Source organism: Megalobrama amblycephala, unplaced genomic scaffold, assembly GCF_018812025.1.
Source record: "Megalobrama amblycephala isolate DHTTF-2021 unplaced genomic scaffold, ASM1881202v1 scaffold253, whole genome shotgun sequence".
Taxonomy (NCBI): Eukaryota; Metazoa; Chordata; class Actinopteri; order Cypriniformes; family Xenocyprididae; genus Megalobrama; species Megalobrama amblycephala.
Genome location: NW_025953340.1, coordinates 1,495,589 through 1,518,846, shown reverse-complemented (window position 1 = coordinate 1,518,846; position 23,258 = coordinate 1,495,589). Strand labels below are relative to the sequence as shown.

Sequence of the window (23,258 nt, the reverse complement as noted above, 5' to 3'; positions counted from 1 at the left end):
CTTAAATACTGGAGAGAATAAACCATAATAAGGAGCGTTTACATAATATAGGCTATAGCACTCAAGGGCACGCATAATTGCCATAAAGAACCGGCAAAAGTAATGATTATGAGTGTGACAAAAACAGCAAGGAGACATTTTAATTGTTTATTAATAAAGTAATGTTTTCTGAATCAGTGTCGGCTGCAAAGATGAAGTTGACATTGCTGATTCTCATTGCTGATCATCTGCTTATATGGACGCGCCTAGAGAGATAACGCACATTTCATTCGGATTAGGCTACATAATCAGAGTAGCCTCTTTCTTTTCGTTTTTAATTACTTAATTTTCGTTAAAGTAGATATTTCAAGCATTCTATAGATATATTTCTCATGTCTGCGAGGCAAGCAGCCTCTGAGTTTCGGTTCATTTAGCCTATAAGACGCGCTCCAGTTCACGCGCCAATGATCGCGCCCACGCTTCCATGTCATGATTTTATTGTCTGCTATATTTGCTTGTTATATATTAAATCCAAGCAATTGGTTGATGAAACATTGATTAAAATTAAGATACAATTTTTACAAAACGAAATTCACTTTAAAGAAAGGCTTTCTACAAATCAAAACTTAATGAAATGGTCAAAATCATGTCTGACCCACTCCATGTCTCCCGATATATTTGCGCATCTTATGAATCATCTTACTCATGCTGTTCACTTTTCATAATCGAATAAATGGATTTAAAACATAACATAGGACTATTTAAACATAAATATGAAACTACGTTTTCTTTAATGGCTACCAACACAGTACAGAGAAATTTCATGTCGTGAGCAAGAGCGGATCATGAGTTCGGAGTCGCATCAAGAATAATTTATTCTTAGACTTATATGTAATATTGGGGGCATTTAATTTATTTGGCATATTTTTTTTTTTTTTTAAAGTAATGCAATAGTTACTTTCCCTGGTAATTAGTTACTTTTATAATGATGTAACTCAGTTACTAACTCCGTTACTATTTGTGAGAAGTAACTAGTAACTATAACTAATTACTTTTTTAAAGTAACGTGCCCAACACTGGTGTTTATTAAATATAAGTGTTCATTGTCTTTCTGTGTCAAGACTCTTATCTTGGATCATCTAGTCAAGCCAGTGTGTGACTGTTACTGATTTATCATGAGCTCAAAGCATTATTGGTAGAATCTCTCCAGTCTATAGAGATTCATCAACACAGTTTCACTGATGATCCATAACCATAAACCCAAAACCCAGGATAGAGCGGTTGAGTGAATGTGGTCTGGACTGTGTGGATGAGGATCATTGTGTCTCTCTTGACGCTGTAGAAGGACAGAGTTCCTGCACTGTGATCCACATACACACCTACTCTACTGCTGATGGGCTTTACTGGGAGTTCAGTCTTTATCTTATTGTGAATGAATGAATATCTGTCAGAAGAGCGGTACAAACCCCAGGACTGATCATTATATCCAAACAAACACTCATAACCCCATCCCTTCCTGCTGATGCTCTTATATGACACTGATATAGACACTCGTCCACTCCACTTAATCTCCCAGTAACAGCGTCCACACACACTCTCTCTACACAACACCTGAGGACACTCAAATCTGTCTGGATGATCAGGATACGGCTGCACTGTGACAGTGACAGTAATCACTCTGTTATTCTCAAACAGCTGGCGGTATTTATTCACTGTGTTCAGATCCAGAGTGAACTGATGGGAATCTGATGGAGATAAAACACATCACAATCAGGAATTATCAGTCTGATATTTTATTGTACACTGTAAAAGTGATTTTATAGAAACTTTCTATCTTCACTCTTTAGTTCAGATCTGACCAGTTAATTTAGGATTTTTTTTTACATTTTTTACTAATTTGTATTACAGAAACAAATCTGATTCTTATCCGATCTTACAAAATCTCATTTTATCTGTAGTTCGGAAATCTTGAGTTCAGTAAGCTACTCAACTCTCAGGTCTGTTTGTGAAAAATGCATTGATTTAATCTGACTTGTTTTATTTCTTTCTGTATGTGTATTATTTTTATCTTTCTTCTTCTCTTAAATTGGTTTATAAATGCTTATATTTTTCTACATTTGTAAAAATTGGTATAGTGAACTTCACGAAAATGTGTTCCTATATTATCGTTCACAAGTTATGAGAAAATAACGCTAAGGTAGCAGAACTTTTCTTTGGGAATTTGTTGGGAGGGAGCGTTATCAGTGAAACACTCCTGCGGGGTTTCCTCTTGCGCGACATGCGATTGCCTCTGTCTACTTATGTATGAGGCCGATGACGCATGTGATTTTCGCTTCTCCCCGGAAAAATATTCAGTATGCTCTAGTATACCAGAGAGGGAGAAGCTGTCGCCCCGTTGCTCCACTGATTATTTCCATTAATTACAGTCTGCTTGTGTATGAGGCAGATGACGCATGTGCTTTTTGCTTCTCCCGGGAAAAATATCCTGTGCTGAATCTCAACAAGTGGTCGTGTGGTCCTTGTGTGAGTGTGAGAGTGACCGGTCCACGCTACACAAGCAACCAACAGACGTGAGAGAGATAGAGAGAGTTTGTGTGTGTGTACATACATTTGCGTAATCCTGCTGTAATCCTGATCTCTCCTCCATGATCCACACTACAAAACACACACAGTGTCACAGTTAATCAGTAAACACACTCTCTCTCTCTTTCTCTCTCTCACTCACTCTTTCTCTCTCTCACACACACACACACACACACACACACACACTCACTCAATTTCAATTGAGCTTTATTAGCATGACTGTGAATCACAATGTTGCCAAAGCATTAACATATTATATATATATATATATAAAAAAAACACAAAAAAAAAAACATATGTATACATTATGTCATATGTAGCATAGTAAATAAATACATCTCAGTAAATGAATAAATAAAGCAGGTCTCTAGAGAGTTACCCATCTCTAATGTTGTGAATGGCTAACACATATTTTGCAGCTAGTGTAGCTGTGTTATCATCTTCACCAAGTATGAAGGGCATTTCTCAGTATCACTCAGTTGAATGAATGATGGAATCAGTGTTTTAAGTATGGAGAGAAATATTTCTCTTACATTGTGATATTCAGAACAGATGAGCACATTTATTGGAAAGTCTGAATTTATCAGAAGTCCGAATGTGCGAATATAGAAACAACTTTACCCAAGTTGAGTAGAAAGTGTTTCTCATCCTCACAGTGTCTACAGATCCTCTTCTCTCTCGCTTTCCATGTTTGTCTATGTCTTCCTCTCTCTATTTCCAGATCATGGTCACTTAATCTGTATTTGGAGAGGATTTATCTTTCTTTAAATTGTTTCATTAATAGATAATTTGCCAATTCAGTGGTTCTATTTAGGATTGAGAAATATTTATTTTGGATCTCAAAATGTGCTTTTAGTGATTCATCATGAGTATCTTTTAGATTTTTTCAATTTCCTTAATAATAGTTTTGGGGTTGTAGCTGTGGTCAATTGGGAATTGAGTTTCATGGACATTGAAGAGCGAGTGTGTTTAGAGGATGAGATTCTGCTGAGGTTTCATTGGTGAGGAGGGCTTTATATTGGACTGAATCAGGATCAGACTGATGGAGGTGATGCCAGAACTGAACACGTCTCTTCTGGATCTCAGTGTTCAGCGGGTACATGCCTAATTCAGCCCTACAGGCGTCGTTGGATGTGCTTCTGTGAACCCCTAAAATGTTTTTGGCAATTTCCAATTGTAGTTTTTCTACTGAAGTTTTATCCCAATTTCTAAAATTTTGTACTGATCCCCTAATTTCACATCCATATAAAAGAATTGGTTTTATTATTAGGGGCCAAGCACCGAAGGTGCTATAGCCCCTATTGTATCTGTTAGTTTTATTATTATTATTTTTCCCGAATGGGAGTCTATGGCAGCCCTATCAACGGAACATGAGAAAATGATGAAATTTGGCACACCTGTAGAGATGCTCATGAAAAGTCATTGAACCAAATTTGGAGTCTCTAGGACCAACTCTATAGCGCCACCACCAGTTCAAAAATTCACTATTCTAATGGTTATAACTTTTGAACCATTTGCTCTATAAAAATGTAATTTAATACATCTGGTTTGACTCTTCATGCTGATGCTTTGCAACATCTTACATTAAGACTCCGCCCATTACAGTAGCACATTTTGTCCAATTTTGGCCAAACTTTGATCAGATGATCTTTGGACCGAGCCACATAGAAATGACTGAAGATAATTTTTTTCCCTATGGGTAAAATAAAAGTTATGATGTCATGAAGTTAATGAGGTCAACCCGAAATTGCTATAGAGCCTGTATCTCGGCCAAACTTTGAGCAATCGAAACAAAAATTGGTTTGCTTCATCGGAACCATGACCTGAGGGTCCATGCCAAATTTCGGAACAGCGCCACCTACAGGTCATGGGATCTGAAAATGGCTATTTTGGCCAATAACTTTTGAACACTTTGTCAGAAAATCAAGATCTTGGTGTCTCTGGATTCCTTGGGTCATTCCGAATCCGTGGATATAGATTTTGTCAACATCGGATGAAACGCATGTCCGCCATTTTGAATTTTGTCATAAATTGCAATATCTTTAAAACAATCTGACATATCTTTGCAAAAATTGGTACGTATGACCATCAGAAGGTCCTGAAGGTACCTGAGAAGTTTCAAGACAGCGCCACCTACTGTTCCACAGATGTAATGATTATTGCAAAAATGCTTATAACTATGGAAAACATTTGTGACCAGTCACGGAAAGTAGGGACACAAGTCGGTTCTGGGGCATTTTGAGTTATTCACAGATTCTGACAGTGCAGTCTCCAAGCTTTCCAACGATGTGTGACACATGGAAATCTGATAATATTTGGAGAAGTTGTGGCCATTTGAAGGTGCCTACTCAAGAAAGCTCTATAGGGAGAAAAACGCCTCTAAAGTTGCAGTTCTCGCCTGTTCTCACCTGCTGGGAGTGACAATAGGGCTCATTTACATCTCATTTAGATAAGCCATACCCCCTGTAAAGCTGCATGGACCGCATACTATTAATAATAAAGGTTAATGTGCATTGTAAATGTCAGTAATTTATCTTTTTTGACTTTTATAAAAATGATTTAGAGGCTGAAATATGTGACTTTTTTGTCAAAACTCTATTTGAACTTGTGCATTGTAGATAACATGTTGCAAGACACTCCTTTAAAATCTGCCCATAATTTTTAATGTTATTATTTTAATGTTTATGTAAAGAAAAGTACATATTGATGCTAATTTTATTTTTTATTTGCTGGTTTTCCACATAAAACTTGGTGAATTGACTTTTTGAACAGGATTCTGTGATAACCGTGATCATTTTGGTCACTATAATCATGAAATGAAATGTTCTCACCTGAGAAGCCTGTTAAAGAAGAATAGGCAATCCAGGAAATAACTGGACTAACAGAGGCCAGAGATCGCTAACTATGGCTATTCAAAACACTTTTCAAGACAATAAAATCATTATTGAGACGATGAATGCATGTATCTGAATTTGCGTCTGAATAGTGCTCCCTCCGTGGGCGTGGCCGCATTAGCGGATAATGAGCTGAATCACAGACTTCTGACATGGCTCTCTTTTCATACAGATTACATAAACACAGAAGGTTTGTTTTCGATTTGACTTACACGTTTTAAAACTTGACATTTCAACGTTTTTTCAGACATAAGTATAATTTTTTTATGATTAGTATTCACTAAGTTACAGTTCATTTTCTGAGAACTATCAGATTGGACTTCGTTCAGAGGGAGAGGAGAAATCACGCATCATGTTAGTTTTCTTTATTTTTCAAAAAGCACAACATTTTGTTTTTACTCTGATTGTACACAAATAAAAGAAGACATTCTATAGTTTCAATATATTACTTATGTCTCTATGACAAAAAATGACGGAGTATATTAAGTCTGTTTTGCTGCAATGTGAAAAAAAATCCTGCAAAATGCGCCGGCGCGTTACCCGACTCCAGAGAGGTAATGTCTTATTATGCCGCTTTCATCGTCGCTCAGATCGTCTTCAGAATCAGTGAGCGCTTGTTCATAAGCATCCGGCTTGTCGAAGAAGTACTTCAAAACATTTTCGGTGTAACGGCCACGGTTCTTCATTGAATTTTGATATCAGCTAGAGCCGGCCAGAGTGCTGCATAGTAAGTAGCCACGCTTCCCAGTATGGAAATACACACAGACATGACACGCCCCTACTGCGTGTTAGAATCTCTGAAAAACAAGCCGATTTCAACCTCAAAATGTACGCTTTTAAATATACCAATACTGCTATCTCAAACACGGAAAGGCTTCTTCATGATCTCAACTAACAGATTCTGCAAAAAAACGAAAATCACCAATTTTGAAAAAAAATGCTTCTTTCTCATTTTGCTCAAGAGTTGTGCTGCCGACTTATGTCCCTGGTTTTCGTGACGGGTCACATTTTCCGAAATGTGTATTCTTTATGTCATTTTATTCCCTGGCTTATACTGATTCCAACAATGTGTCATTTGTCATTTTCCTCAAATGTACCTGTCCGCCATATTGAAATAAATGAAAAACAGGTTTTTCGCTACTCCTCCCACAAATTTTGTCCAATTTTGTCCAAAATTGGCTAAGATGATCTCTGGACCAAGCCGCATAGAAATGACTGAACAGATTTTGGATATTTGCTACCGTTCCTGAGATATTTGTCTCTGAATGTGACCTTGCTTGTGTTTGTTGTCTTGTGCTAATTAGCTTAGCATGCTAATTGGTTATTTTGTACAAATTGCTTTTGTTCCTGATATTGAATGTTTCTGAGAATGATCTAAACTAAAATTTATAAATATAACATATGGTGCATTTTTATAAAAATTCTTCATTGTGAGTTCATTCTCATGAACTACTGAACTCTGACAGCTGTGTGACTCTGTCTGCCCAGTGGCGCAAAGAGTTGAGTGACAGACCCATGAGCCAGAGACTGTGGGTTCGAGTCCCGTGTGGGGCGGCTTTATAAAATTGTTTGTAATGTTGTCATTTCAATTCCTTTATTATCCCAATAAGTATTGTACTAGTGTTTCTTATTCTAATTAGAAATAAATCTATTTTTGTTAATTCTGTGTTCATTTTCATCTCAGCTTCTTGTCATTTTGAGTTCACTCTTACCTATACTTCTGAACCAGCTGTTTTTCATGTACATTCAATTTCTGCTCTTTTTGCTCTTCTTGCTCTGCATTGCATTACAACTCAGACATTTGAGTGCATGAAATGTATGCTGTGTTGCTCTTCATTGTGAGTTAATTCTCATGAACTACTGAACTCTGACAGCTGTGTGACACTGTCTGTTCAGTGGCACAAAGAGTTGAGTGACAGAAACATGATCCAGAGGCTGTGGGTTCGAATCCCATGTGGGGTGACTTTTTAAAATTGTTTGTAATGTTGTCATTTCAATTCCTTTATCATCCCAAGAAGCTTCTGGTCATTTTGAGCTCATTCTCACCTCTACTTCTGAACCAGCTGTTTTTCATGTACATTCAATTTCTGCTGTTTTTGCTCTTCTTGCTCCGCACTGCACTACAACTCAGACATTTGAGTGCTTGAAATGCTTGCCGTGTTGCTCTGCTTTAAAAGCTGCTCTTTTTGCTGTGCTGTTCTGTTTGCAGTGCTGCTCTGTTTGATGTTCTGCTCTGCTTGGTGTGCTGCTCTGTTTGCTGTACTGTTCTGCTCACAGTGCTGCTCTGCTTGCAGAGTCGCTCTGCTTGAAATGCTGCTCTGCTTGCGGTGCCTTCGGTGCTTGGCCCCGCATTGCTGCTTGCAGCTATATTTAAATTATATAATTTTATCCAAGTTCTAATGGGTAATTTTAAGTGACAAAATCGTGACTTTAAAGCATAAAAAGCCCTCTGAGCCCCTTTCCGCTCAGTGTTTTGATAGCCAGACCAAAGCTTCCTGAAGCGCTGGTGTCGATGCCCAGATAACAGTAGCTGGTGCTGTGCTGGAGGACCTGGCCTTTATAAGTGAACTGGTGTTTTTTTCCCTGAGATCTGACCTTCTTCTGGAACACCATGACTTTGGTTTTGTCCAGATTGACTGTCAGGGCCCACTCATGACAGTACTGCTCCAGCAGTGACAGACTCTGCTGAAGGCCCTCAGGTGTGCGGGACAGCAGGTCCAGATCATCTGCGTACAGCAGCAGAGACCTCTGACCTCTGTGTGGTGTAGAGTGAGGTCAGGGGCGGTAGAACGCTTCAGTACTGATGCCAGATCATTTATGTAGATGTTGAAAAGAGTCAAACTGCATCCCTGCCTCACTCCATGTCCCTGCCGCAAAAATGCTGTTCAGTGGTTATTGATTTTCACCGCACATTTACTGTTGATGGATCCGAAATGTTCATTATTCATATTCATGCATTTTTATTAATATTCATTTTTTAATCATTTATGGCTTATGATTTATCAGTTTTACTTTTGCTTTCATTTATTTATGTACTCATGCTTTATAGATTAATTCTTATCATATTTTCAAGTATTTACTTGTTATTGTACCCTTATGGTTATTTTTATTTTATATCTAAGAGTATGTATGTATGTTCAGTTGTTCTTCAAGTGTTCCAATGTGACAGGTCACACTGACACGTTTGTGGTTAGACATTGGACGCCTGCAGAATTAACCATTTGAATTTGAAATCTGATCAAAATATGTCTGTTATTTTTCCTGATGACATTTAAAAGGGTAAGATTTGCAAAATTCCCAAAGGGGGTCAAAACAACTTTTATATCTATTTTTGACACTGGGTAAAACCATTTAACATTTTCTTTTAACAAAAACATCCGTTTGTGTGGGATGTAAATTTCCCTATATGCTCATGGTATAAAGCTGACCAAGTCATTGATAATTCAGCTTTTTCCTCCTTTGCTCTCCTTGGCTTTTAGGCCCTACTTCTTGTTTCTTATCTGCAAATGTCTTAATTATTGCTCTTTTTGATCTTCATCTATTAGATACAATATTCTGGATTTTACAATACTCTAAATTTTATTAACTATTGACTGCTTCGTTATGGTTGTTATTTTACCTTTTGGTTTTATTAAGTATTTTCATTATCGATTAAAGTTTGCGTGTGAGGCTAAATTTAATTGTAATGAATAAATAATTTTTCATCAACTTTATCATCTGCCTGGATCTCATTTTCCCAAGTTTTTGCATCACTGTGTACAGGGATTGTATAGTATCAAAATTTTTCCCGCCAATGCCAATTTGTAGGAGTTTGTACAGTAAACCATCATGCCAAATTGAGTCGAATGCTTTTTTTAAATCTACAAAACATGCAAATATTTTCCTTTGTTTGTCCTTGATATTTTTGTTAATTAGTGTGAAGAGAATAGATGTTGTCGGATGTGCGTTGTTTTGGTAAAAATCCAGTTTGTGCTTTATTTAAAATGTTGTGTGTGGAGATGCGTGTGACAATCCGGCTGTTTATGATGCTGCAGAACAGTTTTCCTAACGCACTGCCCACACAGATGCCACGATAATTATTAGGGTCAAATCTATCACCTTTTTTAAATATGGGGGTGATCAGTCCCTCAGACCAGATCTCAGGGAAGTTACTGGACCATAAATCCAGATTAAATAATTTGGCTAGAGCTTTATTCATGCTGGGACTGCTGAGTTTAAGCATTTCATTGCTAATGTCATCTTGGCCACATGCTTTCTTTAATTTAAGTCTTTTAATATGCTCTGTTATTTCAGATATTGTTATAAATGGATTTTGATCATTTTTAATTGTATTCTCCAAGTCTACTAGTGTTTTCTTTATTTTACTCTGAAGCTGGTTAAGGCCAGTATGTTCAATTTTTTCATAAAGATTTTCAAAGTAATTTTTCCAATTTGTGCCACTCTAGTGATATTTCTGATTTGGGTTTTTCAAGTTTTTTATATAGATTCCTGAAAGTATTTTGATTTACTGATTCATCAATTTCATCAATTTTGGTTTTAAAATAATTTTCTCTTTTGTTCCACATTAGTCTCTTGTAATTTTTCAGACAGTCGGCATAAGTAAGTTGTAATGTATGGCTGGATGGACCATTGTGCTTCTTGTTAGAAAGTCTCCTTAGTTCTTTTCTGAGACTTGCACAATCATCAAACCAAACATCCTTTCTTATATATAGTCCCCTTTCAAAACTAAAATTCACATCCGATTCATAAAATGTAAATCGTAACATATTCAACATATTCCTAGCGTGCAACACGTGCATGTTGCTTCTCTCTCTCTCCCTCGCTAAACTAAGCTGCAGATAATGCTGTTAATTTAATAACAGTATCAGAAACACAGTGAGCAGCAAAATAGATACTTTTGCTAATACACTGCAGAAAACAAGAATGCAGCAAATACAATTATTTTGATCTGTCATAAAGATTTCTCTGACCTTTGAACTAAACCAGGTTTGACACAAGTTAACGTGTGGAGTCTTCAGACTTTTTTTTCCATGCCTTTAGCATTATTTATCAGCATATAAAGAGCACTTCATAATAAACAACGTTAGATTTGGACAAATATTATTTACAGATGGCAAGGGAAGACAAAAACTTTAAATTACTAGTTAACTTATTTGTTATTTTGTCCTCATGATAAGACTTTTGATTATTAGATTATGTACATTGTTTGTTTTTAGTAGTTTATTGCTTTGGGCATAATATAAAAATGGTCCATACTTTTCTTAAGAGGTAAACCCTGCACCCTCAGTGTGTTTTCTCAGCCCCAAGGCCCATGGATTGAGGAACGTGTGGGTTCAAAAGTTGGGACACTGTACAAATTGTGAATAAAAACAGAATGCAATGATGTGGAAGTTTCAAATTTCAATATTTTATTCAGAATACAACATAGATGACATATCAAATGTTGAAACTGAGAAAATGTATCATTTTAAGGGAAAAATAAGTTGATTTTAAATTTCATGGCATCAACACATCTCAAAAAAGTTGGGACAAGGCCATGCTTACCACTGTGTGGCATCCCCTCTTCTTTTTATAACAGTCTGCAAATGTCTGGGGACTGAGGAGACAAGTTGCTCAAGTTTAGGAATAGGATTGTTGTCCCATTCTTGTCTAATACAGGCTTCTAGTTGCTCAACTGTCTTAGATCTTCTTTGTCGCATCTTCCTCTTTATGATGCGCCAAATGTTTTCTATGGGTGAAAGATCTGGACTGCAGGCTGGCCATTTCAGTACCCGGATCCTTCTTCTACGCAGCCATGATGTTGTAATTGATGCAGTATGTGGTCTGGCATTGTGATGCTAGAAAATGCAAGGTCTTGCCTGAAAGAGACGACGTCTGGATGGGAGCATATGTTGCTCTAGAACTTGGATATACCTTTCAGCATTGATGGTGCCTTACTAGATGTGTAAGCTGCCCATGCCACACGCACTCATGCAACCCCATACCATCAGAGATGCAGGCTTCTGAACTGAGCGCTGGTAACAACTTGGGTTGTCCTTGTCCTCTTTAGTCCGGATGACATGGCGTCCCAGTTTTCCAAAAAGAACTTCAAATTTTGATTCGTCTGACCACAGAACAGTTTTACACTTTGGCACAATCCATTTTAAATGAGCCTTGGCCCAGAGAAAATGCTTGCGCTTCTGGATCATGTTTAGATATGGCTTCTTTTTTGACTTATAGAGTTTTAGCCGGCAATGGCGAATAGCACGGTGGATTGTGTTCACCGACAATGTTTTCTGGAAGTATTCCTGAGCCCATGTTGTGATTTCCATTACAGTAGCATTCCTGTATGTGATGCAGTGCCGTCTAAGGGCCCGAAGATCACGGGCATCCAGTATGGTTTTCCGGCCTTGACCCTTACGCACAGAGATTGTTCCAGATTCTCTGAATCTTTGGATGATATTACTCACTGTAGATGATGATAACTTCAAACTCTGCAATTTTTCTCTGAGAAACTCCTTTCTGATATTGCTCCACTATTTTTCGCCGCAGCATTGGGGGAATTGGTGATCCTCTGCCCATCTTGACTTCTGAGAGACACTGCCACTCTGAGAGGCTCTTTTTATACCCAATCATGTTGCCAATGGACCTAATAAGTTGCAAATTGGTCCACCAGCTGTTCCTTATATGTACATTTAACTTTTCTGGCCTCTTATTGCTACCTGTCCCAACTTTTTTGGAATGTGTAGCTCTCATGAAATCCAAAATGAGCCAATATTTGGCATGACATTTCAAAATGTCTCACTTTCAACATTTGATATGTTTTCTATTTTCTATTGTGAATAAAATATAGAGATAAAGTTATATATAGTTTATGAGATTTGTAAATTATTGCATTCCTTTTTTATTCACAATTTGTACAGTGTCCCAACTTTTTTGGAATCGGGTTTGTAGCTTTTTAATACAGCGTGTGACAGATTACTGCAGCACCTCGGTATAAGTGGAAGATCAAGCGCACATGAACCAATCTTCTCTTCCTCTTTGGCAGTCACAAAATGAAAAATGAACATCAGAAGGTAGGCCTTTATGATACAGTACAACTTACAGAAGAGCATTGCGTCTCATAGGACACTTCTCTCTGGATGTCACGTTTTTACATGAATAGGCTTCTATTAATCATAATCCCACAATCAAGCTGACAAAATAATAATAATATTGCAATAATTTTTGGGTCAAAATGTGATCATTTTGACTTTGCAACTTTGCTTTGAACTGCACAAACTAGCCGAAAACCGTGTGAACATTTAGACACAAAACATAAAACTGACATGATTGCGAGTGCGACTCACACCTGGACAATAGTGTCAATCAGTTCATATAATATATGATATATGATAAATGTTAATATTTGTTCATGTATTTTAGCAAGCAGTTCGTTCTTTTGATTCTTGATTTGGTTGATTCTTGAACAATGCACCCGCTTGTCAACATGAGAAATAATCCATTTGCAATACAGTTATTTAGTATAAAGTTGATTATTTGTGCAGTCGGTAACACTTTAGAATACTGATCCTTCATTAATGAATAACTACACAGGAACAAATGAATAATGCATTATCAACACTCTAGTAACTACTATTAACTAACAAGTAACTCTGATGAATGAATTAGTAAGTAATAGTGCTCAGTTGTAGGTGGTAGTTCACTATTAACTAATCAGTAACTACTGTTTTTTCATACCTCTAAGAGAACTACTAAGAACTACTATATACAGGTTCATAATTAACATGAATGATGCATAATGTATAATTAATTCTAGAGTAAAGGCCTTGGTAAACCACTAGTAATGACTGAAGTATTACTTAATAAAGAATTACTAATTATTTGGATCAGTATTCTAAAGTGAAAAACATGATAACTCTCTAGTAACTACTGAAGTCATTGTAAACTTTTGATGTTTTTGTACAGTAATTCCTTATGATATATTTGGTAACACTTAAGTAATTACTAGTGGGTTACCATGATCTTCACTTTAGAATACTGATCCAAATAATTAGTAGTTCCTTTAGAAGGATGTAGTAACACTTAAGTAATTACTAGTGGGTTACTATGATCTTCACTTTAGAATACTGATCCAAAAAAGTAGTTACTTTAGAGTTATATAGTAACTCTTGAGTTATTACTATCCAATACTTTACAAAAACATCAAAAGTTTACAATGACTTCAGTAGTTACTAGAGAGTTATCATGTTTTTCACTTTAGAATACTGATCCAAATAATTAGTAATTCCTTCTTAAGTATTTGGTAATACTTCACTCATTACTAGTGTGTTACCAAGGCCTTTACTCTAGAATTAATTATACATTATTCATTATTCACATTAATTACGAACCTGTATACAGTAGTTCTTAGTAGTTCTCTGGGAGGTATGAAAAAAACAGTAGTTACTGATTAGTTAATAGTGAACTACCACCTTTAACTGAGCACTATTACTTACTAATTCATTCATCAGAGTTACTTGTTAGTTAATGGTAGTTATTAGAGTGTTAATAATGCATTACTCATTTGTTCCTGTGTAGTTATTCATTAATGAAGGATCAGTATTCTAAAGTGTTACCGTGCAGTCTTACCATACTGGTATCACAGATTTCAATATTTGGTGGTTTAAATGCCCGCTTGAGGTCTCTGTAAAAGTTTTAAAGCAGTCTTTTAGTGCCGCTTTCAGAGTATAACAGAGCTGGACTCAGGCAGGGAGCTTTTATTAAAAGTGAGCGTGGTCGTACAGGCAGGGTCAAGACAGGAGCAAACAGGAACAGCAAGGGACAGGCAGAGTCGTAGTCAGGATAAAGGCAAAGATCAGGACAGGCAGATATCACTCACAGGTCAGTATACAAAGCACAGGTCAGGGGTAGGCAACAGAGGATCGTAAACAGGTAACGGGCAGGAACGGTAACAGACAGGCAGACAGGATACAAACGCTCAGAATTGCAACCAGGGTAAACAAGACTTCGCCAAGTGGTGGTGAGTGTGTGTCTTTTATAGTCCAGGTAGTGTGCTAAGCTGTATGTGGCAACAGGTGATTGGTGTGGAGTGTGCATGTGACTGGCAGGGAGGATTATGGGAAATGTAGTCCAGGAAATGACGGTGATCATGACACAGAGCGGTCACATCCATAACATATTTTTTTCCTCATAAATGTAAAAATGAAAAATTAAATAATATTATTATTATTATTTCATGCTCCGTTGAGAGCCAACCCCTCTTTATTTGGTGGGAAGTATTACTTTTTGTTCACGTAGTGTAATCCACAGAATTCTTAAACCTATGTTGTCACGTCCGTAAAGTATCTATATTTCCCTCATCTAAAATATAAAACGATTTTATAGACTGACATTTTTCTAATGTCTGGACTCCTTTAGAAAGGCATTATGCGTATATAAACATACGGTTCAATATGTTGGTATTAAATGCATTCTCTGAGAATTTATATTTCAAGTTTGTCCACCAAATCCTTGTTAATATACAGTGGGTACGGAAAGTATTCAGACCCCCTTAAATTTTTCACTCTTTGTTATATTGCAGCCATTTGCTAAAATCATTTAAGTTCATTTTTTTCATCATTAATGTACACACAGCACCCCATATTGACAGAAAAACACAGAATTGTTGACATTTTTGCAGATTTATTAAAAAAGAAAAACTGAAATATCACATGGTCCTAAGTATTCAGACCCTTTGCTCAGTATTTAGTAGAAGCACCCTTTTGATCTAATACAGCCATGAGTCTTTTTGGGAAAGATGCAACAAGTTTTTCACACCTGGATTTGGGGATCCTCTGCCATTCCTCCTTGCAGATCCTCTCCAGTTCTGTCAGGTTGGATGGAAAAAGTTGGTGAACAGCCATTTTTAGGTCTCTCCAGAGATGCTCAATTTGGTTTAAGTCAGGGCTCTGGCTGGGCCATTCAAGAACAGTCACAGAGTTGTTGTGAAACCACTCCTTCATTATTTTAGCTGTGTGCTTAGGGTCATTGTCTTGTTGGAAGGTAAACCTTCGGCCCAGTCTGAGGTTCTGAGCACTCGGGAAAAGGTTTTCTTCCAGGATATCCCTGTACTTGGCCGCATTCATCTTTCCCTCGATTGCAACCAGTCGTCCTGTCCCTGCAGCTGAAAAACACCCCCACAGCATGATGCTGCCACCACCATGCTTCACTGTTGGGACTGTATTGGACAGGTGATGAGCAGTGCCTGGTTTTCTCCACACATACCGCTTAAAATTAAGGCCAAAAAGTTCTATCTTGGTATCATCAGACCAGAGAATCTTATTTCTCACCATCTTGGCAAACTCCATGCAGGCTTTCATGTGTCTTGCACTGAGGAGAGGCTTCCGTCGGGCCACTCTGCCATAAAGCCCCGACTGGTGGAGGGCTGCAGTGATGGTTGACTTTCTACAACTTTCTCCCATCTTCCGACTGCATCTCTGAAGCTCAGCCACAGTGATCTTTGGGTTCTTCTTTACCTCTCTCACCAAGGCTCTTCTCCCCCGATAGCTCAGTTTGGCCAGACGGCCAGATCTAGGAAGGGTTCTGGTCATCCCAAACGTCTTCCATTTAAGGATTATGGAGGCCACTGTGCTCTTAGGAACATTAAGTGCAGCAGAAATTTTTTTGTAACCTTGGCCAGATCTGTGCCTTGCAACAATTCTGTCTCTGAGCTCTTCAGGCAGTTCCTTTGACCTCATGATTCTCATTTGCTCTGACATGCACTGTGAGCTGTAAGGTCTTATATAGACAGGTGTGTGGCTTTCCTAATCAAGTCCGAATCAGTGTAATCAAACACAGCTGGACTCAAATGAAGGTGTAGAACCATCTCAAGGATGATCAGAAGAAATGGACAACACCTGAGTTAAATATATGAGTGTCACAGCAAAGGGTCTGAATACTTAGGACCATGTGATATTTCAGTTTTTCTTTTTTAATAAATCTGCAAAAATGTCAACAATTCTGTGTTTTTCTGTCAATATGGGGTGCTGTGTGTACATTAATGAGGAAAAAAATGAACTTAAATGATTTTAGCAAATGGGTGCAATATAACAAAGAGTGAAAAATTTAAGGGGGTCTGAATACTTTCTGTACCCACTGTACATAAAGACTTCACCCTGGTATGTAAGATTATATTTAACATCCTACTCTGTAAGACTGTACATTTTAATATTAGAAACAGTAGGCTTATAATATGCCAGATATTATATATTCTTTATGATTAATTTATGCCAGTTAATCTGTATTTTTGTTTAAGGAGAGAGGACAATAGACAACCAAACAAAATAATATATATAATTTACTTGAGGTTCTTCTGACAACTGTTGGTTCTCTGAGAATTTATCTCAGAGGAAGAGCATGACTAGTTTCAATTTCATTTTGAGGATCAGCTTGATCAAGCTAATGATTACAGACATGTTCACAAGTCTCTGCCATCAAGTCCAAGTCAAGTCTCAAGTCAAGTTTTTGAAAAAATAAATAAAAATAATGAAAAGGACATGTACTTCTTGAAAAAGGACCACAAGCAAGCCTCTGCAGCTGTGCAATACCTCAGCTTCCCTTTGGATTTATTGATTGCTTTTCAAATTAAATTATAAAGTTTATCGCAAGGTAAGGCTTGGCTATATTGTTATTATTTGTTGCTAATTTAACAGTTTTTTTAATGAGTGATGAATTCGCATGCCTTCAGATGCGTCACACGCTCGATGGCTTGGAGTGTTTAGAGATGATTTGAGATATTTGCTGCTGCAGCACATATTTGGGAATGAATGAATAGTAAAATGTGGTGTTTTGTGCCATCATGTGGGGTAGTAAAAACAGTGGTGTAATGTAACAAAGTAATAATACTCCGTTACAGTACCTAAGTATTTTTTGGGAGAATATATTTTACTTCAGTTTTTATATTTGTCAATTTTTACTTTTACTCCACTATATTTCCTAAATAAAATGTATACTTTTACTCCAAAGCATTTTCATTACTTACTACAATATAAAGTGGGAAGAACAGAGACTGCAAGCAAGCATGTGCAAACAACAACTGAGGTTGATTTTATTTTCTGGGTTGCATCCTTTGCTGGAGTGGCTGAGAAGAGTGCGCTGTCATTATACAGAACGAGAGCGACCTCTAGAGGTGAAGATAAAAAAAATTGAAAGAGTTTTTGACACGTGGGTTTGCGTGCACAAAGCGGGACACTTCAAAAAAGGATTTAAAATATAGACAACAAAACGGTATGTTATACAGTGTACACTACAGTACATGTTTTGGTAACACTTTATAATAACTCATGCTATGAAGCATTATTTAAGCATTAGTTAAGCACTAGTAAATAGTCAATTCATCATTTATAAGACATTAATAAGCATTTATAAATACAGCTATAAATGCTTTATTCTTGATTTATAAGCATATCTATAATGAGTTTAATCATAGTATTTTCGTACTTTATTAATAATCAATTTATAATTTCTAAATTATGTATTACATTATTCACAAACCAGTTATTTAGGAGTTGTCAGTGGTTCATAAGATCATTTAGGAAGTGAAAGTAAATGATTTATAAAATATTTAAATGCACATTTATGCATCTTATTATTTAGACATATAGTAGTAGTTACTTAGTGTGTTAATAAATGCTTTATTAACACATATTCCTAGTGTCAAAACTACCTCGGTACTAACTTTAAAACATTAGAGAACAGCAGTAAAGATCACTGAACCTTTAAATCTCATTTATAAAAGCTTTATAAAGCATAAATAGTCCTCACTTTAGATGAGCTCACAAAAATAGTAAACTGACCACTTCTAAATGTTTTATAATTACCTGAATTAATCATGAATTGCAGTAGGAGTATGTGTTAATAAAGCATTTATTAACACACTAAGTAACTACTACTATATGTCTAAATAATAAGATGTATAAATGAATGTTTAAATAGTTTATTAATCATTTACTTACACTTCCTAAATGATCTTATGAACCACTGACAACTCCTAAATAACTTTTAAAGTTTTTAAATAATGTAACATTTAATTTAGAAATGATAAATTGATTATTATTAAAGTATGAAAATACAATTATTAAACATATTACAGATATGCTTATAAATCAAGAATAAAGCATTTATAGCTGTATTTATAAACTGCTTACTAATGTCTATTAATGTTTTACAAGTGATGAATTAACTATTTACTAATGCTTAACTAATGCTTCATAGCGTGCAGTTATTATAAAGTGTTACCCATGTTTTAATATCATTATAAAGTAATTAGTTTGTTGATTAGAGGCTGCATTAGTGGGGAACAGTAGTATGTTTGCCGTCGAGGCTGAGAGGATGCTAATTAGTAGGATGCTATTAGTAGTACCTCAAGCAGTTAAAACAATGTGACAAAAACACCAACTGTTTAATGTCACTATTGTTACCATTCATTTGCATTAGTTTATTTCCATTTGTTTGCTGTTATGCATTCGTTATCCAGCGATGTTGCATATTTAAACTGTATTTGTCATGATCACCAGTGAGAGTGCCCTTTCAGCCACTAGAGGGCACTCCATCCCGGACTCTCTGTTCACCCATTTCATGGACTACATTTCCCATACACACTCCCTGGACTAATCACCATTCATCATTGCACTCAGCTGTTTTGTGTTTCATTATCAGTGTCTGTCTATTTAGTCTCAGTTGTTTCTGTCCTTGGTTGTGGTTTGTTATATTCTGTTATGTGCACATTTTGTACCGCTGGCTTTTGTTTTCTGTGGACTGTCACTCTGGATTTTGACCCATGCCTGTGCTGGATGTATGATTTTGGATTTCCCTTTTATTAAACTGCTGCACTTGGATCTTACCATCTTGTTTCTGTGTGCAACCGTGACAGAACAATCCACCACTATATTGATCCAGCAGCATGGATTTCCGGATCCCTTTCCCGGCCCGCATTACAGAACGGATGGCTCAAGTTCGGACATTGAGAGCCCTACGGCAAGAAGGATGGGAGGTAGGGTGCTTTGCAAAGGTCTTTTGGGCGATGGCGGTGGGGCTGGATTACAATGACGCGGCTTTGAAAGACCTGTTTAATGGTTGCCTTGACGAGCCGTTGTCTCATTGTGAGATGGAAGGGCTACAGAGCTTAAACTTTTGGAAGTTTGCCGCATATCTCTGCCATCGGATAGAGTGGGCCTCACCTAGACAACCAGCCAGTGAATCCGCTTCAGAGCCCGTTCCAGTCAGTAAGTCCGTTCCAGCTCGTGAGTCCGTTCCTGAGATCACTGAGGAGGTGGGCGCTGAATCTTCGCTTCCCACACGGAAGAAAAGGAAGCGGAGGAGGAAGGCTCCAGCCAGTGAGTCCACTACAGAGCCCGCTCCAGCCAGTGAGCCCACTACAGAGCCCGCTCCAGCCAGTGAGTCCACTACAGAGCCCGCTCCAGCCAGTGAGCCCGTTCCAGCCAGTGAGTCCACTCCAGAGCCCACTCCAGCCAGTGAGTCCACTCCAGCCAGTGAGTCCGCTCCAGCCGGTGAGTCCGCTCCAGCCAGTGAGTCCGCTCCAGCCAGTGAGTCTACTCCAGTGCCCGCTCCAGCCAGTGAGTCCACTCCAGTACTGCATGCTCTCCCTGTCAGTCCCGTGATGGCTAGGAGGGCTGTCTTCACTTTTTATATTTTGGCTGTCTTGCGTGCCTGGAGGATGCACTCAGAACAGCCCGCGCCTGCTCCAGCCAGTGAGTCTGCTCCAGAACCCGCTCCAGCCAGTGAGTCCGTTCCAGAGCCCGCTCCAGCCAGTGAGTCCGCTCCAGAGCCCGCTCCAGCCAGTGAGTCCATTCCAGCCAGTGAGTCTGCTCCAGCTCCGCATGCTCTCCCTGTCAGTCCTGTGATGGACTCAGGGCAGCCCGAGCCCGCTGCCGTCCCAGAGCAGCCCGAGCCCGCTGCCGTCCCAGAGCAGCCCGAGCTCCCTGATACGGCCATGGAGGCCGTCACCGAGCTGGCCGCTCTCCCTGATACGGCCACGGAGGTCGTCACCGAGCTGCCCGCTCTCCCTGATATGGCCACGGAGGCCGTCACCGAGCTGCCCGCTCTCCCTGATACGGCCACGGAGGCCGTCACCGAGCTGCCCGCTCTCCCTGATACGGCCACGGAGGCCGTTACCGAGCTGCCCGCTCGCCCTGATATGGCCTCGAAGCACCCTTGGCTAGTCCTGCCGCCGCCGTCCAAGCCTTCTGCCCTGCTCCCGCCGTCCAAGCCTTCTGCCCTGCCGCCGCCGTCCAAGCCTTCTGCCCTGCCGCCGCCGTCCAAGCCTTCTGCCCTGCTGCCTCTGCCCAGGCTGCCAGAACCGTTGAGACCCGCCTGGTCTGTTCCTCCAGCACCGCCCTGGCACTCAGCCAGGAATCCAGACCTGCCAGTGCCCGCCTGGTCAGTTCCTCCAGCGCCGCCCTGGCACTCAGCCAGGACTCCAGAACAGCTGGAACCAGCCTGGTCAGTTCCTCCAGCACCGCCCTGGCACTCAGCCAGGAATCCAGACCTGCCAGTGCCCGCCTGGTCAGTTCCTCCAGCGCCGCCCTGGCACTCAGCCAGGACTCCAGAACCGCTGGAACCAGCCTGGTCAGTTCCTCCAGCACCGCCCTGGCTATCAGTTGGGCACCCTGGATCTGGCCCACCATCCCTCCCCCTGATCCTCCTCCTGTCCACCTCCCTCCTGAGTTTTTGTGTGTTTGTGTTTTGTCTGGTGGAGCGTCTGGTAGCCGCTCCTTTGAGGGGGGGTAATGTCATGATCACCAGTGAGAGTGCCCTTTCAGCCACTAGAGGGCACTCCATCCCGGACTCTCTGTTCACCCATTTCATGGACTACATTTCCCATACACACTCCCTGGACTAATCACCATTCATCATTGCACTCAGCTGTTTTGTGTTTCATTATCAGTGTCTGTCTATTTAGTCTCAGTTGTTTCTGTCCTTGGTTGTGGTTTGTTATATTCTGTTATGTGCACATTTTGTACCGCTGGCTTTTGTTTTCTGTGGACTGTCACTCTGGATTTTGACCCATGCCTGTGCTGGATGTATGATTTTGGATTTCCCTTTTATTAAACTGCTGCACTTGGATCTTACCATCTTGTTTCTGTGTGCAACCGTGACAGTATTCTCATCATGCAGCGAAATAAACATATATCAGAACATTTTTATCAGCACTTTAACACATATTTCAATTAGATAATTATCATGTTTTCTAAAATAAAGGCAACTCATGTGTGAAAGTATACATATAATAGACCTATGCTATGCCTTTGTGTGTAAAGATGGCAATTTTTAAGCATGACTGTTTGGATTTTACAATTCTCTTCAATTCAAAGGCCTTTGTAACATTAAATAAGGTTAATAAAAGTATTGTTCATTGTTAATTTCAACATTTAGATTTTTACATTTCAAAGTTGTTTCTTACGTTAGTTGTAATGCACTATGAATGAACATGAATGAGCAATGAATAATTAATATATTAGTATTTTTTATATTTAAAAATTACAATAAAATTTTTATGGAAGCCCGTTTCTGCCACTAAAAAAAAAAAAAAAAAAAAAAAATTGCCACAAAAAAAAAAAAGATTAATTGCAACTTTTTATCTCAGAATTCTGACTTTTTAACTTGCAATTGCCTGTTTATATCTCACAATTGCGAGTTATAAAGTCAGAATTCTGAGATAAAAAGTCAGAATTCTGAGATATAAAGTCAGAATTCTGAGATACAAACTCGCAATTGTGAGATATAAACTCGCAATTGCGAGTTTAAAAAGTCAGAATTCTGTTATAAAAAAAAACGCAATTAATCTTTTTTTTTTTAATGGCGGTTTTATTTTTTGGGGGGTTTTTTAGTGGCGGAAACGGGCTTCCATAACATTTTGACATTTTTTTTTTTAATTCAAAGAAACAAAATGTAAGAAAGATTTAAAACTGAACACAATCTTGCTGCTCAAACTGTATAAAACAATTGCTAATAATATTTTTTTCCTTTTATATTTTACACTTACTTACGTACTTTTTCTTTCAATACTTAAAGGTGCCGTAGAATTGAAAATTGAATTTACCTTGGCATAGTTGAATAACAAGAGTGCAGTACATGGAAATGACATACAGTAAGTCACAAACACCATTGTTTCCTCCTTCTTATATAAATCTAATTTGTTTAAAAGACCTCCAAAGAACAGGCGAATCACAACATAACACCGACTGTTACGTAACAGTTGGGATCATTAATATGTACGCCCCCAATATTTGCATATTCCAGTCCATGTTCAAGGCATTACACAAGGCAGTATTAACCCTCAGGGGTCTGAGGATTTTTGGGGCCCTGGAGAAGTTTTGACATGCCCTGACATTTGTGCTTTTTTCAGTTGTTCATAAACATATTAATGACAAAAGTGTCATTACACTGTATTCAGCACAAACTAGGCTACAATAATATGTGAGGAACATGTATGTACATGTTTGTGTTTTTGAAGGAATAACATTTATGCATGGTTATTGAAAAAACAAAAAAACTTAAGTCACTGAAATCAAGCCAAAAAATATATATTAAATCTGTGTTCACAAAACTTCTGGGTATTGGAGGTTGTAGACTAGAGTTTTTGCTTCAAAATGAGGTAAAAATTATGCTGCCTGCTTGTTCATATAAAACAATAGAGAGATTTAAATTTTCTAAAACATCTTTGGTCAAGAAACACAGTATGCGTGGAGGCGTGAATCATCATGAATAATGGGTCATTTACACCTGAGAAGACAAAAGAATCGCATAAAGAGCTCTAATGAC

The 23,258-nt window shown here is 38.4% G+C and overlaps 1 protein-coding gene across 1 annotated transcript in view; it reads right to left on the bottom strand.

Moving 5' to 3' along the window:
• Positions 1 to 1,061: 1,061 nt before the first annotated feature.
• Positions 1,062 to 23,258, bottom strand: part of LOC125261032 (NACHT, LRR and PYD domains-containing protein 12-like) — a 35,085-nt gene continuing 12,888 nt past the window's right edge. The window contains exons 6-7 of the mRNA XM_048179574.1: positions 2,588 to 2,634; positions 1,062 to 1,724 (exon numbers count right to left, since the gene is read on the bottom strand). Of these exons, the coding sequence (XP_048035531.1) occupies positions 1,204 to 1,724; positions 2,588 to 2,634 (568 nt within the window). The 3' untranslated portion in view covers positions 1,062 to 1,203. The remainder of the gene's footprint in view (positions 1,725 to 2,587; positions 2,635 to 23,258) is intronic.